The sequence below is a fragment of the Gopherus flavomarginatus genome, chromosome 5 (assembly GCF_025201925.1).
Source record: "Gopherus flavomarginatus isolate rGopFla2 chromosome 5, rGopFla2.mat.asm, whole genome shotgun sequence".
NCBI classification, from domain to species: domain Eukaryota; kingdom Metazoa; phylum Chordata; order Testudines; family Testudinidae; genus Gopherus; species Gopherus flavomarginatus.
Genome location: NC_066621.1, coordinates 84931574 through 84952683, shown reverse-complemented (window position 1 = coordinate 84952683; position 21110 = coordinate 84931574). Strand labels below are relative to the sequence as shown.

General features: G+C 41.8%; 1 protein-coding gene across 2 annotated transcripts in view; it reads left to right on the top strand.

Annotated features, from left to right (window-relative positions):
* The first annotated feature begins 1234 nt into the window (after nucleotides 1-1234).
* LOC127052099 (astacin-like metalloendopeptidase) overlaps nucleotides 1235-21110 on the top strand; it is a 29318-nt gene continuing 9442 nt past the window's right edge. Inside the window, exons 1-12 of one of the 2 annotated variants that reach the window (XR_007774676.1) lie at nucleotides 1235-1323; nucleotides 1498-1522; nucleotides 3404-3541; nucleotides 5165-5282; nucleotides 5725-5903; nucleotides 9268-9349; nucleotides 11652-11779; nucleotides 12054-12169; nucleotides 13294-13519; nucleotides 15695-15813; nucleotides 16810-17032; nucleotides 18216-18488. Coding sequence is in view for 1 of the 2 variants with exons in the window: in XM_050955399.1 (XP_050811356.1) it covers nucleotides 1255-1323; nucleotides 1498-1522; nucleotides 3404-3541; nucleotides 5165-5282; nucleotides 5725-5903; nucleotides 9268-9349; nucleotides 11652-11779; nucleotides 12054-12169; nucleotides 13294-13519; nucleotides 15695-15813; nucleotides 16810-17032; nucleotides 18216-18229 (1437 nt within the window). In the remaining variant the exon portion in view is untranslated. Of the gene's footprint in view, nucleotides 1324-1497; nucleotides 1523-3403; nucleotides 3542-5164; nucleotides 5283-5724; nucleotides 5904-9267; nucleotides 9350-11651; nucleotides 11780-12053; nucleotides 12170-13293; nucleotides 13520-15694; nucleotides 15814-16809; nucleotides 17033-18215; nucleotides 19713-21110 lie in introns of those variants that run through there. The other variant, XM_050955399.1, reaches the window with a different exon arrangement.

Here is a 21110-nt window from a genome sequence, read left to right as displayed (position 1 = left end):
TTAACCATGCTGTACTAAACTAGCAGTTGACACCAGACTTTGGGTCACTGATTAGCCGGGAGATGTATCTGATTCTTTGTAGCTATCAACAAGCTGAGTTAATTCATGATGTAACTCCCTTGACTTCAAGGATAAATCTGACCCATGGTCTGCAACTGGAGTCAATAAAGGTTTATGAATTGCATTCCACAGAATGATGATGGAATAATAATTTTTGCTGCTGGCTCCCCTGGTCATTTTGTTATGTGCAGCTGCGGAAATGTGGTTTCTGAGTTTGATCTGTAGCAGCTAGTTTGGAGGGTGGCCCTGGGATTTTCAGCCTCTTGAGATGCTCACCAACTACTAGGGTAGCAAACTGAGGAGCTGTTCCATCCAGGTAGCTGTCTTCTGCTGCGGCTTCTTTGTGTCTGGCCCTCAGTGTTGCATTATGTGCTGTATGGAAAACGCCACAGCATAGGTAACCCTAAGCTTCACAGAAATATGTGACTAGGGGTAATGATGTTTTAGTAAGTTTAAAAGCATGATGTCAAACTGCTCCCACAAATTCACAAATAGAAAAAGTAACTGGATTTGTTCTCACTTCAATGGGAGTTTGCCTGGCAGAGCCAGATCATTCCTCTACCTGGAAATAACCTGCCAACGGGAAGGGAAACAATATGAGATTCTCCTCACAGTGCTCCCTCTCAGTTCTTCTCTGAAGGACAGTCAGAGGTGGAGATTGCCCTGGGATCTGGCCCACAAAACTAGAAGATCCTGAGGATCTTCTGGAGTATTGGGCTATTTGTGCGGAGGCTTTGGACCCTGTGTGGTTCTGTCCCAACTCCCTGACAGCATGGCTCCAATTGTGTTTTCATGGGGGAGGGAGAAATGCTCATCTCCCCTAAGACAAACCCACCCACTCCCTGCCCCTGACTGCTCAGATTCCCAGACCCTGCACTGGAGGTGAGGGAATGCTGTGGCAGCTCATGGGATCCTCACAGAGTTAAACTTGAGTCATCTAAAGGTTACTTTCTTTTCTTTCCTATTGCTCCACTTCCTCTATTTTCTAAAGATAAATAAGTATGAAATGAAAGCCTGCAACTCCGCTGGGAATTCCTGCAGCTTGTTTATTCTGTGAAAATACATCATGTTATCTAAGTTTGGTCCACTTATTAAAAGCAGCAGCTTTCTTATAAAAACATCTTTCAAGTAAACTAGCTAGGGCTTTGGGGAACGGAGCTCCAGAACACAGAGGACTTGCTCAGAAATTTGAGGATGAACCTTATTCCACTGTCAGCCCTTTTAGCATTTTTCTATAGCTTTGCACTATGTAAACCTGTCCAGGTGTGTTTGTGCTGCCATGGTAGTTTAGACTTTTCATCTCTGCAGATCGACTTGTCTGTCTGTCTGAAAATAAGTTATAATATTTCAGAGTAGCAAAATTTGTTGTGATTTTATCTAATGACAGTTTTCTTTTGATGATGTGCGCATACTAAAAGATTTCCTTTCCTTTTGCAGGTAGCCACAAGAAATAATGAAATGGGTGAGTTTGATTTTAACTATTCTATAGATACTGGGGGTTCTTATGGCTAAGGTTGTCCTTTTTATTCTATACACTTAAGTACTTCAGGCCTGATTTTCCACTCTGTTATACAAGGCTTATACTAGTATAACTTCTATCACTTCAAAAGAGCTACCTCTGATTTACAGTGCTATAACTGAGAGGAGAATAGGGCATATAGGCTAAAATTTTCAGACCTGGATGCCTTCTAAATCCACATTTAGGCCCCTAAATATAAGTGATTATGGAGATTTTCCAAGGTGATGAATCACACCTGCAGATCCTGTTGACTTCAATGGGAGCTGGAGTTGTTCAGGACCTCTGCAGATTAGGCTACTACTATAATTTCAGTCCAATTTTAGGGACTCAGGCTTGAAAATTTTGGCCATAATTTTTTATTACTTCAAAAATAATCCTCTGTGTCAGTGCTTAATGGTGGGCCCTGGAAAACAAATCCAATTGTATCTTTGAAACTCACATTAACTTCATGATTTATGTTGGTATGAAGGAAATCAAGCAGGATTACTGAATAATTGCCCCCAAGGTATGCTATTTTGCCAATGAATATGACCAGTAAAAGAAGAGAGCAGAGTCTCTTCACCCTTTTTATATAAGTGATCCCCATCCTGGCTGTGTGACACTGGGCCAGATTCAGTCTTGATGTAAGCAAGCTCAGCTCTCTTCAACATCAGTGGTAGATGGGTCTGCTTATGCCTGAGCTGAATTTAGTCTTTTGTCTCTACCTTCTCCTAGGGCCACTCTCTACACTTGGGGGTCACTCATTCACCTGTGCTGTCCCTTTTTATCTTTCCTGTGTGACATTGTAACTTCTTTGTGTGCATGCACAAAACTACACATGTATTTGGTGCAATAATCGATAATTACTGCCCCTGAGAAACACAGGATGGGAACAGCAGTGGAGATTTGGAAGTCAGAACTGGGGGACATATTATGATGTCATGTGATAGTTCACAAGTTAACCCAGAGACTAATTAGGAGCACACACTGAATAATCCCCTTAGAGACCGTAATGTCTCTTGGACAGTTTAATAGATCTTTCTGGATGCCAGTTAAGACTTTTCTTTCCCTCTGCAAGTCTCAGTGAAGGAGAACAATGCCTTACATGTCTAAAGCGCCTTCCATGCTGAAGGATCCCAAAGCTCCTTTAGCAAATGTATACACTATTATTCACATGACAGAATGTCATTGATTAAAAGTGTGCAGTGGCTTATATGTTATCATATTTTCTTCACTGGAGGTCAGAAAGGCCTCACCTGTCCCAGCACATCACCGTTTATTTTAAGAACAGCCATACTGCATCAGACCAAAGGTCTATCTAGCCCAGTATCCTGTCTTCCGACAGTGGCCAATGCCAAGTGCTTCAGAGGGAATGAACAGAACAGGTAATCATCAAGTGATCCATCCCCTGTCATCCATTCCCAGCTTCTGGCAAACAGAGGCTAGGGACACCATCTCTGTCCATCCTGGCTAATCACCATTAATTGACCTATCCTCCACAAACTTATCTAGTTCTTTTTTGAACCCTGTTATAGTCTTGGCCTTCAAAACATCCTCTGGCAATGAGTTCCACAGGTTGACTGTGCGTTGTGTGAAAAAAATACTTCCTTTTGTTTGTTTTAAACCTGCTGTCTATTTTCCACACAAACATATTTACTAATCCTTTTGTAGATTATTAGAAATAACTTCTCACTCAGAGGACATTTTCTAAGACAAAATGGGCAGTTAGGTGCCTAACACACACTGAAAGTCATTGGGAGTTGACTGCCAAATTCCCATTTGTGCCTTTGAAAGATCACCCTGTTTCCCATGTCTAGTATGTTCTTTATTTCTTTGTCTGCCTAGACAGCGAAACAACTCTGCATGAGAGTGACATTGTCTTGAGAAGAAAACGCAATGCCATAAACTGTGACAGCAGCTGCTTCTGGCCCAAGTCCCGTGATGGGCTAGTCAACGTCCCAGTTAATGTTTCTACAGAGTTTTGTAAGTTACGTGTAAATGTACCTGTGAAATTAGAATGGATTTTAACACCAAATTTTGAGGCTTATTTCCTGGTATCTCTGTATCATGTGTTAAAAGTGATTTTAACCCAAGGCAGCCTTTATGACTATTACCCTTCCCATCAGCTGCTCCTAGGACAGTTTGGCTATAATTGTATATAATTTAGTAACATGGATATTTAGTAAAATGGATATTTAATTGACAGTATTTAGTTACATAAATACCAATGGATTCATACATACTAGTTTATATTTACTGACATTTAACAGTTATGGACCAAACGATGTGTCTAATCTGTTACTTCAGCGAATATATTTGTATTAATATGTTATTACTTCTAGTAATAAATATTTTGTCCGCCCATACTAGTTTTTATGGAAGGATCTCAGAAAGAGCCAGACCAACAGTAAGGCCTAATTGTCCTCTTCCATGGGAAATGGTGCAGAAGAGGAAAAGAAAAAGGAAATCTCCATGAGGTTTTCCCTGGAGAGATTTCTTCCTAATTGTTTTGCTGGGGTCAGTGGATCGGGGGTCAGTCAGTGGATTTGTGGAAGAGGCTGCAGAACTGGTTTGCCTTAACCTGGAAGATCTCTATAGAAGCCCTGTCTTCATATGAGCTCTGTGTCCCTTACACTACCCTGCTCCCTTGCAGATTGATTCCTTTGAAGCAGCACTTCCTGGTCTGCAGCCACCAGTGACTTCCCTAGGGACCCCTCCTAAACAGTTATTCTCACTTTCAGGGGAAGAGGCATGGACATTTAACACAGCCTGAGTCTGGGTTAACTTTTCTTGGGAATCACTGTGGTGCCATTTGGGGGCATGTGGACAATGTGGGTCCACCTATCCATACAACTGTCCCACTTATTCCTCATCCCTTTCTTATTTGCATATCCCTGGACCTGCAGAACCCCCTCTTGAGGCAAGGGGCAATGGGGTACACTGATGCAGAGGCACGACTGTGTCCAGTAATTAATTCAGTTTTACAACATCCCTGTGGCTAGGTAAGGATTATTTACTGTAATGTTACAGATGGGGAAACTGAGGCACAACATTGTTGTGGGACAAATTTTGAAAAGTGGGTTGTAATTGAGGGGGCCGACCTAAGCCAAAAGTTTCAAATATAGTCAAGCACTTAAAGGAACGTTTAGGCATGAATAAAAATACTCTGATTTTCAGGCGTGCTGAACACCTGCTGCTTCATGTGACTTCAGTGGGAGCTGCAGGTGTTCAGTATCTGTGATAAACAAGCCACTTTTATTTAGCTGCCTGAATATAGTCAGCTGTCTAATTTACACACCCCAGACTGACTATTTTGGCCTTAACCTCTCTGTTTCAGTTTCTCCATCTGCCTAATGGAGATGATAATACTGACCTACCTACCTTTCATTGCCTGTATAGTGCTTTCATCATGCAAGGCGATGTACATAAGGGATAAATATAATTATTATTACTACCCTAATCACTTTGAAGACCCCTTAACCCTCTGCACTCTTATCCAGTTTGACTTCTGTGATAGGAAAATAACTAGGTGCAGAGATTTAGTGGAGTGGACTGCCACATAATAATCAAAATACCATGGTTACACATTTTCCTTTTTCTTTCTAGCTGTGGAAGAGAGGACTTGGATTGTAGAAGCAATGCAGGAGTTCACAACCCTGACTTGTGTCCAGTTTATAAATCGCACAACAGAAACCAACTACATAAGCATTGTACCTGGGGAGAGGTCAGTTCCATCAGTCCTAATTGTGACTAGAAGCATGGATAATTTCCTAACCTATTCTTCAGTTTTCTTTCTTTCCTGCTTGACCTGGATTTAAATAGTCCCAGCTGGTAGCAGACTCCAGGATCTGTGATTAAGACAGTGAGTTGCCAGAGCTCATACAATTTTTCATTTTTTTCTTTTTCTTGATATTTTTGGTTGATTACCCAAAAATTTTTGGTTGATTTGGTTGATGCATCCGACGAAGTGGCTATTCAACCATGAAAGCTTATGCTCTAATAAGTCTGTTAGTCTATAAGGTGCCACAGAACTCTTTGCTGCCTTTACAGGTCCAGACTAACATGGCTACCCCTCTGATACTTGGTTGATTACGTTGCTTTTAATCTATGGGACTATAGCTTGTTGCACGTGACATCTTTGGTTATTGGTTGCATGTTCCTTTCAGCTGCTGGTCTCACTTTGGAAAGATTGGAGGTATGCAGCGGGTGGGCTTGATGAAAACAGGCTGCATGAGTAAAGGAGCAATTCAACATGAAATGAACCATGCACTGGGTTTTTTACATGAACAGGCCCGGAGTGACCGGGACAACTATGTTAAGATCATGTGGCAATACATTATGGCAGGTATGTCCAAGGGAGTGGTGTGGATGGTGATAGTAACGGCACCTATCCTAATTCTTTACATCTTTACAGTGTTTACCAAACATTACATAGTGAGGGATGGGACTGGGGAACAGAATACCAAATAGTGACAAATTACTTCAGCAAATGTATTATTTGATTCTTCCTTCTCAGACACATTGAAATATATGTGCCTTTCCCTGTGAATGGGACATGAGCACGTTTTCTCCACCAGACTAAAACAGTTTGCACCACAAATTTTCAGCCATTACCACATTATCCTGAGTAAATTTCAATTGCATTATCTTGTGCTTGGACATCAGAGGTCATCTCTCGCAAGATATTATAATTATTTGCTATTTATATAATGCCATAGAGTTCTGTGGTGCTTTACAGTGAAGTATAAGGAGGAGACACCTAAGAGAAGGAGCTAAAAATCCAAAGTTTTACCAAAGGTAGTGGACTTGGTTCTGGTTTAATTCACACCCATTTGACAGTGGTGCAACCCCACTGACTCAAATGTAGTTATTCCTGATTTACACCAATGTAAATGAGATCAGAATTGGAGCTCATAATGAAAGGACAACCAACCTGGATGCTGTGAGGACAAGGCTAACAAAAAGAAGGGCTTTAGCCCTGGAGTTTCCCAGAGATAGTGAGAGATTAATAATAATTAAAAAAAATGGAAAGATACTTATCTCATAGAGCTGGAAGGGACCTTAACAGGTCATCAAGCCCAGCCTCCTGCCTTCACTAGCAGGACCAAGTACCATCCCTGACAGATTTTTGCCCCAGCTTCCTAAATGGCTTCCTCAAGGACTGAACTCACAACCCTGGGGTTTAGCAGGCATCTGTGCAAACCACTGAGCTATCCCTCCCCCCTCTAATGTATGGAGATATACTTATCTCCTAGAGCTGGAAGGGACCCTGAAAAGTCATCAAGTCCTGCCCCCTGCCTTCACTAGCAGGACCAAGTACAGATTTTTCCCCAGATGGTCCTCTCAGGGATTGAGCTCACAATCATGGGTTTAGCAGGCCAATGCTCAAACCACTGAGCTGAGCTGGTCGCTTCACAGGTCTTTATAGGTATTACTTTTTTTTTTAAACTCTTCTTTACATCATAAAAGAAGGAGTTAGTATACAGTGTCAGGGTAGTCATATCGGTCCCAGGATATTAGAGAGACAAGATGGGTGCAGTAATATTGTTTATGGAACCAACTCTGTTGATGAGAGAGAGAAGCTTTTGAGCCACATACCCTTCTCAGACCTGAAAAAGAGCTCGGAAGAGGGCCCTATTCCTTTTCCCATGGCTGGCAAAGGCAGAATTCCCATTGACTTTAATAGTGCAGGATCATACCCTGAGATCTTTTGCAATTTCCCAGCTCCCCTACCTCCTATTTTTTCCCAGGGTTTCAGTATTGCTTTTTTTTTTTTTTTTAAATCCCTACAGTTCACCTTGGAAATTTTCCCATTTCTTTGCTTTGACAACATATTGCCTACTGTTTTGTTGCAGTCCACTTAGATACTTGAAACTTGGCTTATTTTTCTCATTTTTTTTTAATACAGGATACTTTTCTGTCCTTAGGCCAGAACTTCTATTTTAGCTCTTTCTTCTTGCTTATAGTGTTTAGGTTCTGGGGCCCCAATTCAGCAAAGCACTTCAGCATATGCTTAACTTTAATCACATGCTTAAATGCATTGCTGAACACAGATGGACTTAAGCACGTTTCTGAAATGTTTTACTGAGCTGGCACCTAGGTACTCTTTTCCCTCTGTCCATAAGACTCCCCAAATTATACATTATTGTTTACATTTGTTTGCCTCATCATTCAGCTAGAAAGAATCTGCTTTACTTTTTTTTAAGTTTTTCTCTGTAAATGTTGGTAGGTGACTCAGGGCAGTTTATCATGAGAGGAAGAATGATCTTGTGCTTGACAAGATCTGGGTATTATTCCCGGCTCTGCCACTGACTACCTGTGTGACCTTAAACAAGTCACTTAAGCCAAAATATTTACATTTGGGTGCTTGCAGTCAGGCATTGAAACCCACTTTTAAGTACCTGAACAAGTGTCTTTATTTTCAAAGGTGCTGAACACCTTCAGCTCTCTGAAGTGAATATAATATGAAGGAATGTGGTAAACTTTACAACTTGTTTTGAGATCCATGGATGGAGGGTGCCAGAGAAAGACAAAGGATTTATTGCTCACATGGTTTTCACATTTCTATATAAACAACTGATGCTGAAGCCCTTTCATATCTGCTGGTTAATAAAAGAGAACAGCATGGGGAGGGGGCGGAAATCACAGTAAACTATAGCAGCTTTTCAATCCTCTCCTCTTGGCTATAAATGGAGCAAATGGAAATTATCATGAAACTATACATTGGCCTGGTAGAATCAATGCTGATAAAAACCAGCCTGAACCTTTCCCCAAACCTCAAATCAGTTTTTTGAGCTATGAAAAAGTTCAGTTATGTTTTTCTCCCTCATCTGTTGTTCTTTTTTGGATTTTCCCTGCATTTCATGTCCTGGATTGGACCAGGAGTGAAAATGCTAAATGAAGAGACTGGTTTTAACTTCAAGCTCTCTGGCCCAGTTTTGCAGACTCAGACTCATGAGACTCAGATAGCTGTGATGCATTTCTGATAAGCATTCAATGTGGGGGACTTGTCCAGATGGTTCCTGCTTTGCCAGCCACTAGTAACAATAACAGAGAAACTCATGTCAAAGGGTGAAGGAGAAAGGAAGGATGGCCCAGTGGTTTTGGCACTAAGCCTAGGATTTAGACCGCCCTGCTCTGCCTCAGACTTCCTGTGTGACCTTGTCAAGTCACTTAGTCTTTCTATGCCTTAATTCCTTATATGTAAAAGGGGAATAAGAGCACTTTCCTACCTCCAGGGCTGTGGTGAGGATAAATGCATTACAGGTTGTGAAGGTCTCAGATATTACAGCAAGGGTCAGCAATCTTTCAGAAGTGGTGTGCCGAGTCTTCATTTATTCACTCTGATTTAAGGTTTTGTGTGCCAGTCATACATTTTAACATTTTCAGAAGGTCTCTTTCTATAAGTCTGTGTATATATAAACTATTATTGTATGTAAAGTAAATAAGGTTATTCAAATGGTTAAGAAGCATCATTTAAAATTAAATTAAAATGCAAAGCCCCCCGGACCAGTGGCCAGGACCCGGGCAGTGTGAGTGCCACTGAAAATCAGCTCGCACGCCGCCTTTGTCATGTGTGCCATAGGTTGCCTATCCCTGTATTACAGTAATGTGTAGGTGGGGTATAAGTATCTTAGATAGAAGGAACGTTTTCACTAGGATCCTATCCTGTGCTGTTATGGTTGAAATGTTGCTCTCATACCTTACAGGGGAACAAGGGAACTTTGGGAAAGTGAATTCCAATAACCTGGGTCTTCCCTACGACTATTCCTCAGTGATGCACTATGGCTTGTAAGTTGGAGTCTGGGGTTTCCTTTCATAGATGCAAGCAGGGCTCTAATCTCCTATTCAAACTTAGGAGGCAGAATTGCTCTTTCAAGGGCATGGCTATTGCTATTCACTTAAGGTATGTCCAAGCTGAAGTGTAAATTCCAGCTTGAGGAGACATAGCCGCACTAGCTCCGATCAAGCTAGCACACTCAAACAAACAAACAGTATAGCCATGGCGGCATGAACTACAAGAGGGGCTATTCGCCCTGAGCACAATCCTGTCTGAAATTCCAGACACGTACTTGGGTGGCTAGCTCTCTCGCTGCCGCTACTACACTAATTTTAGTGCCCTAGTTTGATCACATGTGATACGTCTCCTCAAGCTGGAATTTACACCTCCAGCCTGAAGTGTAGACATACGCTTAGAAATGCAGGAACACTCATCACGAAGGGAATCTATTACTACTGTCTGACTTAGCCCTGGCAAAGGTAAAGAGGGATAGGGCTGGAAGAGAAAGACAGTGGAGTAACATTTCTTCTCACTGCATTCGTACCTTACGTGACAGACTGACAATTTCATGTAAAAATGCTAGTCTTTATGTACAGTTGTGGGATTGGAACTTCAAAGGATTTTTTGGTACAATGCACGTGAAGTGGATTTCTTAGGAAATAACTGGGGTTTAGGGGATGTAAATTTCCCCCTGCAAAGCCAACCTGTGAAACTACTCTGGAGAGGTTTATCTATACACTAGTTCAAACTTGATTCTCCAGGGTCCAACATGACTGTGTGCTTGTTCTGAGCTGAAGCTGTGATGAACTTGCATCTACAAGGAGTCCCTTGAGTTAGAGGAGGAAGGACTGCTCCTGTCAGAATCCGTATTAGAATGAACTTTGGTAAACTTATTCATATGCATGTAGGTTCTTTTATTGTTTTTAATATGTTTTCTCTGTAGTTCTTTTTACCATAAGATTAAATCAGGCTTGCAAGTTATTGGGAAGTACTGTGTGGTACCTTATAATTGTAGCAATTGTTATCTCTTATCTGCCTCTGAAGAGAAAGCAAGCAGATGTCATTAGGCAACCAGTCTGTGCTGGGAAATACAGACAGGACAGGGAATTGTGCAGCCTCAAAATACTCCAGTCAGAGGGAGATAGAAGGGAAGGCAATGGCTGTGGAGCAAGAAGCCTAAGAGTGGGTGCCCTTGGTGGACCACTGAGGGGGAATACAGGTGCTGTTCACAGTTGCCAACTTTCACACAGTAAATAAGCACCCCGACTTTCACAGTAAGCCAAAAACAAAGTTAATCCCATTTCAAAACAAGGCCAAAACAAGCACATCCCTAAGAACCCCAACATTCTACGTGACTAGATCTCCCCAGCGTGCAGTCTGGGACTGTGGTGGGCCCGCTGTGCACTCCTGACTCTCTCTCCCGCTTGACCCTTTTCCCTCCTTGCGGGGAGCTGATCAAAAAAAAGGAAGCAACAAGCAACAACAAATTACAAGCCAAAAAGTAGGCCAAAAAGCAACTCACAAGCCAATTAAGCCAAAAACAAGCCCAATTTCTGCATTTTTTTCATGGATTTGGCGAGTCTGGTGTTATTGTCCTGAGCTGTGACACCTTACAGTAGAGGCCTTATATGACCATAACTTCAGGTCTGGCACTACCAAGTCTGTCCTCTAAGCCAGCCTCTGCAGTGTTCTCGGGGCTGGGCTATTAATTAGATCACTGATTCACTTACGCAACAGTACTTAGGAGGATTCCTCTTGCATCCTCAGGATGTTGTGTAGTACTTTGTGAAAATTGTGTATTATCTTGCGTCATGGCTTAATTCTACAATTTAGCCCTTAACACAGAAGCCTGTGGGAGGCACCTTGCCCCACATTTGCACTAACGGGCAGCAAATTTCTGAGCATTTTCCCCAAAGTGAACCAGTAATTAAGATAAATAAATCCTGTCTAGCTGGAGGCAAGAGACAACAAGTAGCAGTTTCAAATATTCAAAGAATCAGGAGCTCAGACAGCAACCTTGCTCTTCAGAGCATTCTGGTTGGGACACAGAGTTCACTCTAATGAAAGGTTTGGAAGGAGTCATCCCCCAAACAATACGTTCGCCCCTTGTTTTTTCATTTCAGCGTTGCTGGACACAAAGCTGCTCCTAAGTGCTCTTCCTGAGATATCTGCGAAGGCTCTTTGCTTGCCCTTTCCTATTTAATCGCTTCAGAATCTTAGGCAAATGTTACTTAGAATATTTTCCATAGCAATACAAATGCATCACTTAAAGTGGGATTTGACTTAGACCCGTGATTTCCCCTGCTTCTGCAGATATGACTTCTCTACCACCTCTGGGAAAGCAACTATTGTACCGATTCCTGATCCCTCTGTACCCATCGGACAGAGAGAGGGACTGAGTAATCTCGACGTGGCTAAAATCAACAAGCTCTATAGCTGCAGTAAGTGCTCCAAATACTATGTACTTAATTAAGAAACTTTATGGTAGCTGCTAATTTCCTTCTAGCTTATTTTACTAGCTCCATTATTTTGCTTACAGTTATTTAATGCATTTAGTAGATGAGCATTGACACATTTGTGAACATGACAATTAATTTCTCTTTTATAAATTTGACAGCCGTTAATGGATGGAGATAGCTGTGACTGGATTTTCCCTTGAAGAGGATTTCTCTGCATCTTTCATTTTCTTTACAACTGTTTTCTTTTGTTCTTCAGATTGCTGTAGCAATGTGCTGCATAAACCTACTGACACCTTCTCATCTGTCAATTACCCATCCTCATATCCAGACAACAGCCACTGTCTGTGGCTCATTCGCACCCCACAGCATCAGGTGATTTTTGTTAGAAAAAAGGTTTGAATAGGTGTTAATAATACATGACATTATTTATCAGATTGCTATTGTATGTCATAATTTTAATAGTATTATATATTAAGTATTATTTAACTGTGCCAGTGATTAACCATTGGAACAAACTACAAGGGAAGTGGTGGATTCTCCATCTCTTGATGTTTTTATGTCAAGACGAGATGCCTTTCCAGAAGATATGCTTTAGCCAAACAAGTTATTGGGCTCAGTGCCTGAGTAACTGGATGAAACTTAATGGCCTTTGACATACTGGTGGTCAGACTAGATGATCTAATGGTCTCTTCTGACCTTAAAATCTATGAGATAATGTATCACTTTCCGATGCACTGGTAAATAACATAACACTTTTGGGGTCTGATTCTGCTCTTATATATATCAGTTTTATACTGGTGTAACTCTACTGATGTCAGTGGGGTTACTCTGATTTACACCAGTGTAAATGAGCTCTGAATCAGGTTCTAGGTGCAAAGATTTACTGCTTTCCAGGGTTTTCCTTTGGCCACTCTGGGGAACTGTGGCAGGGAGAGAGGAATCTCTCTGGCTGCTGGGAAGTGGAATTCAGATGAGACTGTCATGCAAGTCCAGTCCCTCACTCTCTGTTTTTCTATACTTGATCCTGCTGTTCTTGTCAAACCAGGCAGCTTCATGGGCATGTAGTATAGAGAAGTGGCTGGGGACATGAGAGTGAGGACTGAAGCAGCACTGGCAAGGTGAAGAGCTGGGGAGAGCAGGCTGGCAGCGAAAGAAAGGTAGGCAAGGAGCAGAAGGGTCTCTATGGGGTGTCATTACTGAAGGTAAGTGGAGGGGACTAGAGAGATGGAAGAGGCACCACTGAAGAGAGGGGAGTGTAAAGAAAGGGTAAGAAGGGGAGAATGGAGGCAAGTCTCCTGATGACAAGAAAAGAGAGCTCTCCTGAGAAGGGAGGACAGTATAAGGAGCTCAGGATTTCAGCCAAGATCCTGTTTGACAAACAGATTCACACTGAAATCCACACGCACACACGGGATGTAGGTCAGGGTCAAATAAGGATGGAAAAGCATTGAAGTCAGGGCAGATTTGAAGTGTTTAATTTTCTTGTTCCTCTTCAGGTTTTCCTGCAGTTTGATGCTTTTGATCTTCAGCCTTCCCCAGACTGTACCTCGGACTACATCAGAATTTATGATGGAAGCAGCAGGAATTCCAGTGTCTTACTGGACAAGTTGTGTGGGATGGGGTCCCTACCCTCATTGGTGGCTTCTAGAAACGTGATGCTTGTAGAGTTTGTGAGCGATGAGGCTACTGCAGCAACAGGTTTCCAAGCTTCCTATAGCCAGGGTGCGGACAGTGCCTCATTTACAGAGCTTGGTGACATTTCTAATTTTTGCTTAGAAAATATTTATGTGCAAAACTGAACTTTTTGTGGAATTTTGCAAAATGTGTTTTTCTATATTTGAATTTTTGGTGGTAAACTCTTTTCTATGTTATCCCTTCCACCATCCATAAGAACTGTTCAAAGCCAGCAGCTTGTGGAGCTGGGAATGAAAAAAGAAAAAGAAAAATAGGACCCTACCTGGCCCTCATACCAGCAGCTCTCAGGTCTCACTCATTCTTCTGGAGGCCAAGGAAGCCTTGTTGGGCTAGTTGAGGTCTTTACAGCTACCTGTTTAAAAAAAGTAACTGAGCAGTAGGAGCTGCTAGCACAGAGTGAAAAGTGGCTGCAGAACACTCCACTAGCCATTTGGATATCTATGCAATTTTAGATCTCATGAATGACAAGGTAGAAAGTAGGGGTCACATACAGGGCCGGCACTAAGCACCAGCATTCCAAGCATGTGTTTGGGGTGGCCTTTGCAAGGGGCAGTACTTCGGCCTTTTTTGTTTGTTTGTTTTTTGCTTCGGAGCGGCACTCTGTCCCCCTCCCGGCTTTTTTTTTTTTGATTGGGGCAGCAAAAAACCTGGAGCCAGCCCTGGCCACATAGAAGGTATTTTTAACAATTTGGGGGGAGGCAGGGGAGAGAGACAGGGAGAAAAGGGGTGTCTTGGGTCCACAGGTTCCAGGCCTATCATTTTCTAGGTTGGTTCAAGTCAGCTTATCTGTGGACTTACCCCCTAGTGAGGTCTAGGCTTACCACATAAACTAAGTAGGATAGGGCCCTGTTAGTATTTGGACATTGAAGACCCCCCAAGAAACATCCAGTGCAGCAGAAAGTTGTTTTGGTGCTTCGACAGGTGGCCATCTGACCCCCAAGTCAATGCTAAACCAATGATACGGTGTGATGCCAGAGGGTACTGTAGAGAATTCTTTCCAGTAAAACCAAGGTCCTGGCCACTTGGTGGTTATTGAAGGTCCCATGGCACTTTACCTAAGACAGGATACTAACCTCAGCATCTTGGCAAGTTTCAGAGGAAGTAATTACAGGCTGCCTACTTAAACTTTTCCTGTGCTTTCCCTTGGCTCTGGTAATCTTTTACTTTCTGATTTCAACACTTGTGTGTGTGTTTAGGACCCTCCCAGCTTCACTTGAGAGGTTACTGTATTTTGAGGGGATCAGTGAGGAAATAAACTACTTGATGGCTATAGTTTCTCTGTCATTAGTGAAGTGCTATTGAAGGAAAGGCACCAAATAAAGTAAGATCATTATTATTTATTATTACTTCAACTCCAAAATGTAACTTTGTTTTTTATGGGGAAAAAGTGGAGGACACTTCACTGTTTGACTTTTCACAAAAGAAAAAAAACGTTTATTTTAATTACTGATGTAGCCAGCAGTTTGTTCCCTCCCACTTCCCTCCTATGTTGGTCACTCTCCCTTGCCGTAGGACTATGATACTAGGTATAATTTTCAAAAGCAAATTTTACCCAGGATCTGACTCCTTAGCTGCTTTCTTGCAGTTGGAGCTGCACAGACAGTGCATAGAAAATTATTAACCCTCTATATCAAATAAGTTCTCCTGAAAGCTCATTTCCTTTTTACTGGCTATACATATATATATAAGAAACTATTTCAGCCACATTTTTTGGGACTAGTTTACTAGAACAAGTTACTATCTATCTACCACAAGCCTGGTCTCAGAATCAAGCACTGGCTGAATTCCTGGTGAACAGGGAGGATGCTCTGTAAGTAGAAATGTGTCATACTTGCAATTCTGCTCCCTGCTGGTTGAAAAAACAAAAATTGGAAAAAGGTAGGGATGGGCTTGGGAATGTGCCAGGGGAGGTGGTTGTGGAGCAAACCCTCTCTTGTCTACATTAAAGTTTTTTAAGTTCAGACCTTTATTCAGCATTAAGTTGCAGTTTCCCCCTCTTCTTCAAAGGAGAACCAATACTATGCTCTGTCAATACAAATGGAAGCACAGATGCTGGCCATAGAAACAGACTGTTTGAGTAGGAGACATTTTCTTTTGGCTCTAGTATAGGTTCATATTGATGTCCCTTTGGATTCTTTCTTCCTGCTCACAAGCTGTTAATACGCTCATTAACATTATCTGTGTGGTTTCGTTTCTTCTTAGTGAAATGTGGAAGCACTTTGACGGGCACGAGTGGGGTGATCACTTCCCCAAATTACCCCAACAGGTACCCCAAAAACCAGGACTGCTTCTGGATCATCAGTGCTCCAGCAGATCTCAAGGTGAGGTGCTGAAGGGCTTTTCTGCTGGCTCTAGCAACGCCTTCTGACTGCTTCTCTTTGCAGTACAGAATATCAGTTGTTCTAGCACATCTTAAAAAGCAACATCAGCTACTCAAAGAATGAAATTCACCTCATGCGCTATGTAAACCCAACCTAAGCCCTCATAATAAAGACTTCAGTAGGTGCCATAGGCCTTATGCGATAGTTAAAGAAAACCATTTTAGCCTTGAATGTGAACTGATGGTGACGTTGTCTCATAAGTGGTAGGTTTAGCTCAAAATAATCTCTAGGGCTACATATACACTATGAGCTACCAGTGTGATTCCTCCTGCTCCTGTTCGCATATTTGCAATAGCTCTCATTGAGCTAGTGAGGGTCTGAAGAGCAGTGTAGCTGCAGCAGCACACATAACTGTGGTGGAGGCATGGCTTAACCATGCTGAGTACATACTCACTGGTTTGGGGGTGGGTGGGAAGGTGCATAATCAGAACAGCTAAGACTTGCCTCTGCTGCCACTACCCCTGTTGTACTGCTATTTAGACTCACCCTCACTGATAGCTACTGCAAGTATGAATATGGGAGCAGGGGAATCACACCCCTAGCTTGTACTGTAGACATAGCCTAGGTGAGAGCCAAAAAGCTGAAATGCTACACTAGTATTTTAAATATTTGCTCCTAAAGATATTCAAAACTGTATCTGATGCCTTACTGCCAAAGAGAGTGAAATTAATCCTGCCACAAGACAGGAGATTACCCAAATGACCCACCCTCCAGACCAAATGCTTTTTCAGTTCAAACTATTTTATGATAAAATAATAATAAATAATAATTTACATTCAGTAACACTTAAGGGCCAGCCAAGATCAGGGTCAGACTCCTGGGGCACTGTACAAATAGCAATGGCCAGTCCAGGCCCCCCAAAATTTCCAATCTAAATAAACAGGATAAAGGTTAAGAGAAAGGGATGCAAGCAAAGTGTTCTTGTATTTTCTATAGATATCTCTAACAATGGTCTCCTTTGAGCTGGAGGACATTGATGAATGTAAATACGACTATTTGCTTATTCATGATGGGAGCCAACCCACATCTCCAGCTGTTGGCCCATACTGTGGAACAATGCAGATTGCAGACTTTACCTCCTCGGAGAACTTTGTGCTGGTAGAATTTCACAGCGATGTTGCTTGGGTGTTTCCTGGATTCATGCTGAACTACACTTTTGGTAAGTTTAATTGCAAAAATTTAGGGAGGGTTGGTGAATTTTCATGTTGATAAAAGTGTGAGACTAGTTTGTTTTGGGCTAAGTTATTATTTTACTGCTGTAAAAGTGTGCATTGTGAATCTCACAAAATAAAGGACAATGTCCTTGACCTTAGGCCCAGGTCCTCAAGGTATTTGGGCACCCAACCAAATACTTTTGAGGATCTGGGTCTGACAGTTTAAAGGCCCTCTCAGATACAAGCATGTAGTTATAATCTGCCCATCACCAGGGCAGGGGCATATAGTCAGAAGAGATTATTTCTCATTTTGTTACAAAAATAAATGGCCACATTTTCAGGAGTTCAGCATGCTAGGTACAAGCTCTGTTGAAAATCTGACCCCAGGTGTCTCAGTGGGCATTTCTGTGCGCTGAGAACTTGTGAAACTATGGCCATCTTTTAGGTGTCTAAATGGAAACCAAGCTCTATTGAAAAGCTGTCCTTATAGATGATACATAAGAAAGGATGATGACAAACATTATGGGGCAGAAGGATGTGAGATTAAGGGCTACAGCATTAAGATTATGGATGATTTTAAGTCTTGAAAGTTCTACCACTTTTTTGACTGTTTGCATATGTATAAAACACACTTTATGTGAGGAGACATTTAAAGTTTTATCCTAATATAGTTTCTAAATATGATAGATGCACTTAGTATACTCTGAAACCTTCTTGAAGCATAGACGATTCCCTGTCCTAGTGTTGAACATACTTGTTCTGTGAGGGTTGAACATTCAGAACCCATTTTGAATATGCCAAGAGAGACCTCACAGGGTGATTTAAAGCTCCTCATCTCTAATGATTAAAGTCGTAGTCCAAAACCTGTTGAAGTCAAAGGGAGCCCACTGATTTCAGTGCCTGATCCAAAGCCTATTACGGCTCAGATCAAACACTTTTAGCTGCCTAACTCCTATTGATTTCAATGGATTAGGCACATTATTACCTTTGAGGAGAGGGACATAAGTACACTGTCTCTCTCCACAGTGCTCTCAGCATCTGATGGCACAGGCTTAAGGAAATGACCCAGGCCTTGAATTTGGATCTCCACAGGGTAGTGTACAGCACCAGCACACTATACGTCAGCGCTCTATATACATGGCCCTTGCATTGATAGATGCTACAGTTGTGAATGTTCTGTAATTGCAGTTATGCCATCATGAAGGAAAACTCAAGGAAAATCTTCCCCCAGTGCCAGGAAGAAAGAAAAGAGTGCCTGGAATGACACTGATTCACCTTGCTCTTTACCATTTGCCTGCAATATATTTTTTCAGACACTGGTTCATTTTCAACACCAGAATGAATGCTCTTTGCTAATATAGATGTGGGAATCTGAACTGCGAGACTGGTACCAAGATGGGAGGAGGTACAGAGAAGTGGAACTTGGGAATACTATGTGGACACCACACATTCTCAGCTCTGGTAAGAGCTGGCTTTCCAGGAGCTGTAAAGTCTCCCCATGTTGCACATGGTTGTCTCTTTGGATTTGCACCTTGGATGGAGAATGTAACAAAATTTTAACTTTACTCATCCATGCTGTGGTCTCTCTCTGGCTTTGTCTTCACTGCTGAAAACGTTCATTTTTTTAACCTCAGGTTAACGAATGCGTGTGAGCTATTTTAAGTAAAAATGCAATGAAGAAAAGGTTCTACCGCAAGGTAAACTAGGTGACGTCAACACCAGACAGGGGCATAGTGCTGATCTTTCCTAGTTTAGTTTTACTATGAGGTAAAGTGCCTGTGCTTTACCTCAGGATTGCCCATAAGTGTTAGTTACCCCAAGGCGCACCATCCCCCCGCAAAAAACCCCCAGTGACAACAAACCCCCTTTTTTTTTCCAGATAGGACAGTTTTGGGTTACAGCACTCAGGCCACGCCTACATAGTAGCACTCCAGAAAGTTGAGGCAAATCAACTAAAGGTATGAAGTCAATGAGCATAAATTAAAGCAAATCTGTCATCTCTCTTGCCCCTATGGTTTCATTCAGGAATAAAGTGGCCTTAGTCCGCTGTAACTTAATCCTACATGTATGCAGTGTTGTAGCCATGTTGGTCCTAGGATATTAAAGTGACAAGGTGGGTGACACAATATCTTTTATTGGACCAACTTCTGTGGGTGAGAAGAGCTCTGTGTAAGCTTGAAAACTTGTCTTTCTCACCAACAAAAGTTGGTCTAATAAAAGATATTACCTCACTCACCTTGACTCACTTAATCCTAAAGGCATTCTACTCCTAAGTGAAACCACTCATGGGGGAGGGCAACTAACACAATTTTATTTATGCACATTGGATTCACACTTTTAGTTCATTGTCTTAACTTTCCAGAGTGTCCTTTGTAGACATGTCTGGCTTAAGTCAAGACTACGGTGTCCTCTGCTCACAACATCTTCACCCTTCACTCCTTGTTCATGCCCACTTGCTTCCCTAGTTAAGGTAGGTAGCTGAAGTGGCTTTATCTTCAACCTACTGTCCTTTGGCCATTAACCTTCTACATGGCAGAGTCACTGTGGCTGCTTTCCAAGCTTCATTTTGTATTGGAACATCTGTGCACATAGCCTATCTGCATCAGGTGGTAAACTTTCTAGGGCAGAGTCTGTCTCTTCATATGCATGTATGTAGCACCCAGCACAATGGGGCTCCAATCCTGATTGTATTGCAGTAGTGCCCAAAGGCCTCAAATAAATCATAATGATGATCTATAACTGAAGCAAGTTTTTTCTGCAATAATAATAATAATAATAATAATAATAATAATCCCTATCAGTAGATATCAAGCACTTTACAAAAGAGGCCAGTATCATTCCCCCCATTTTACAGACAGGGAAACTGAGGCACAGAGCCGGGATGTGACTCACTCAAGATTACCCACCAGAAGAGCTGGGAATGGCCCAGGAACTACAGCCTGTAGCTGATCTCTGGCTACTGGAACAGCCTGTGGAAGCCTGTAGCAGGATATGCTGGCCCTTTACAGTTATGCCTTTCTCTGCTAAATTAAAGAGCCCTTTAGAACCTGATATTTTCTCCCCAGGAAGGTACTTCTACTGTAATCAAGTCACCTCAATTTTCTTTTTGATAATTGAAACATATTGAGCTCTTCAAGTCTCTCACTGTAAGGCATTTTCTCCAGACATCGAACCATTTGTGGCTCTTTTCTGTACTCTCTCTGGTTTTTCAACATCCCTTTTAAAATGTTGAGACCACAGCTGGATGAAGTACTCCAGGTTCAGTCTCATCAATGTCTTATAAAGAGGCAAAAAGAAAAATCAATTCCCTGCTCCTACTCACTATGCCTCTGTTTATACATCCACAGATCAAATTATGCCCTTTTTGCCATAGCACCACACTAGCCACACCTGGCGAGTCCCTCATGCACTATGACAGCTGAATCCTTTTTCAGAATCACTGCTTTAGGATACAGTTCCCCATTCTGTAGCGCTTGCCTGTATTCCCTTGTTCCTAGATGTAGACCTTTGCATTTGTGTGTATTAAAACAGCTTTTTGTTCAAGTGGGCCCATCTTACCTGCTGATCTAGATCCCACTGTATGACTGGACTGTCCCTAACATTATTTACCACTCAGTCAATCTGTGTTGTCTGCAACTTTTATCAGCAGTAATTTTATATTCACTTCTAGATCATTGATGGAAACATTGAATAGCAACAGGCTACTATCAATCCCTGCAGAATTCCACTAGAAACACCTCTCTTCAGTGATGATTCCTTATTGACAACTACTTTGAGATCTGTTGGCCAATTCTTAAACCATTTAACCTGTGCTCTATTGATGTTGAGTGCACATTGTTTAGTCAAAATGTCATGCAGTATTAAGTGCAATGCCCTACAAAATTCTAAGTAATAGTACATCTATACAATTACTTTTATCAACCACACTTGTAATCTCACCAAAAGAACAAGGTCACGTTTCTTTGGCAAGACTTCTTTTCCATAAAACCATGTTGATAGGAATATAATTAAACCCAATTCTTTATCAACTCAATCCCAAATCAGCATTTCCATTATTTTGTCCAGGACTGATGTTTGGCTAAC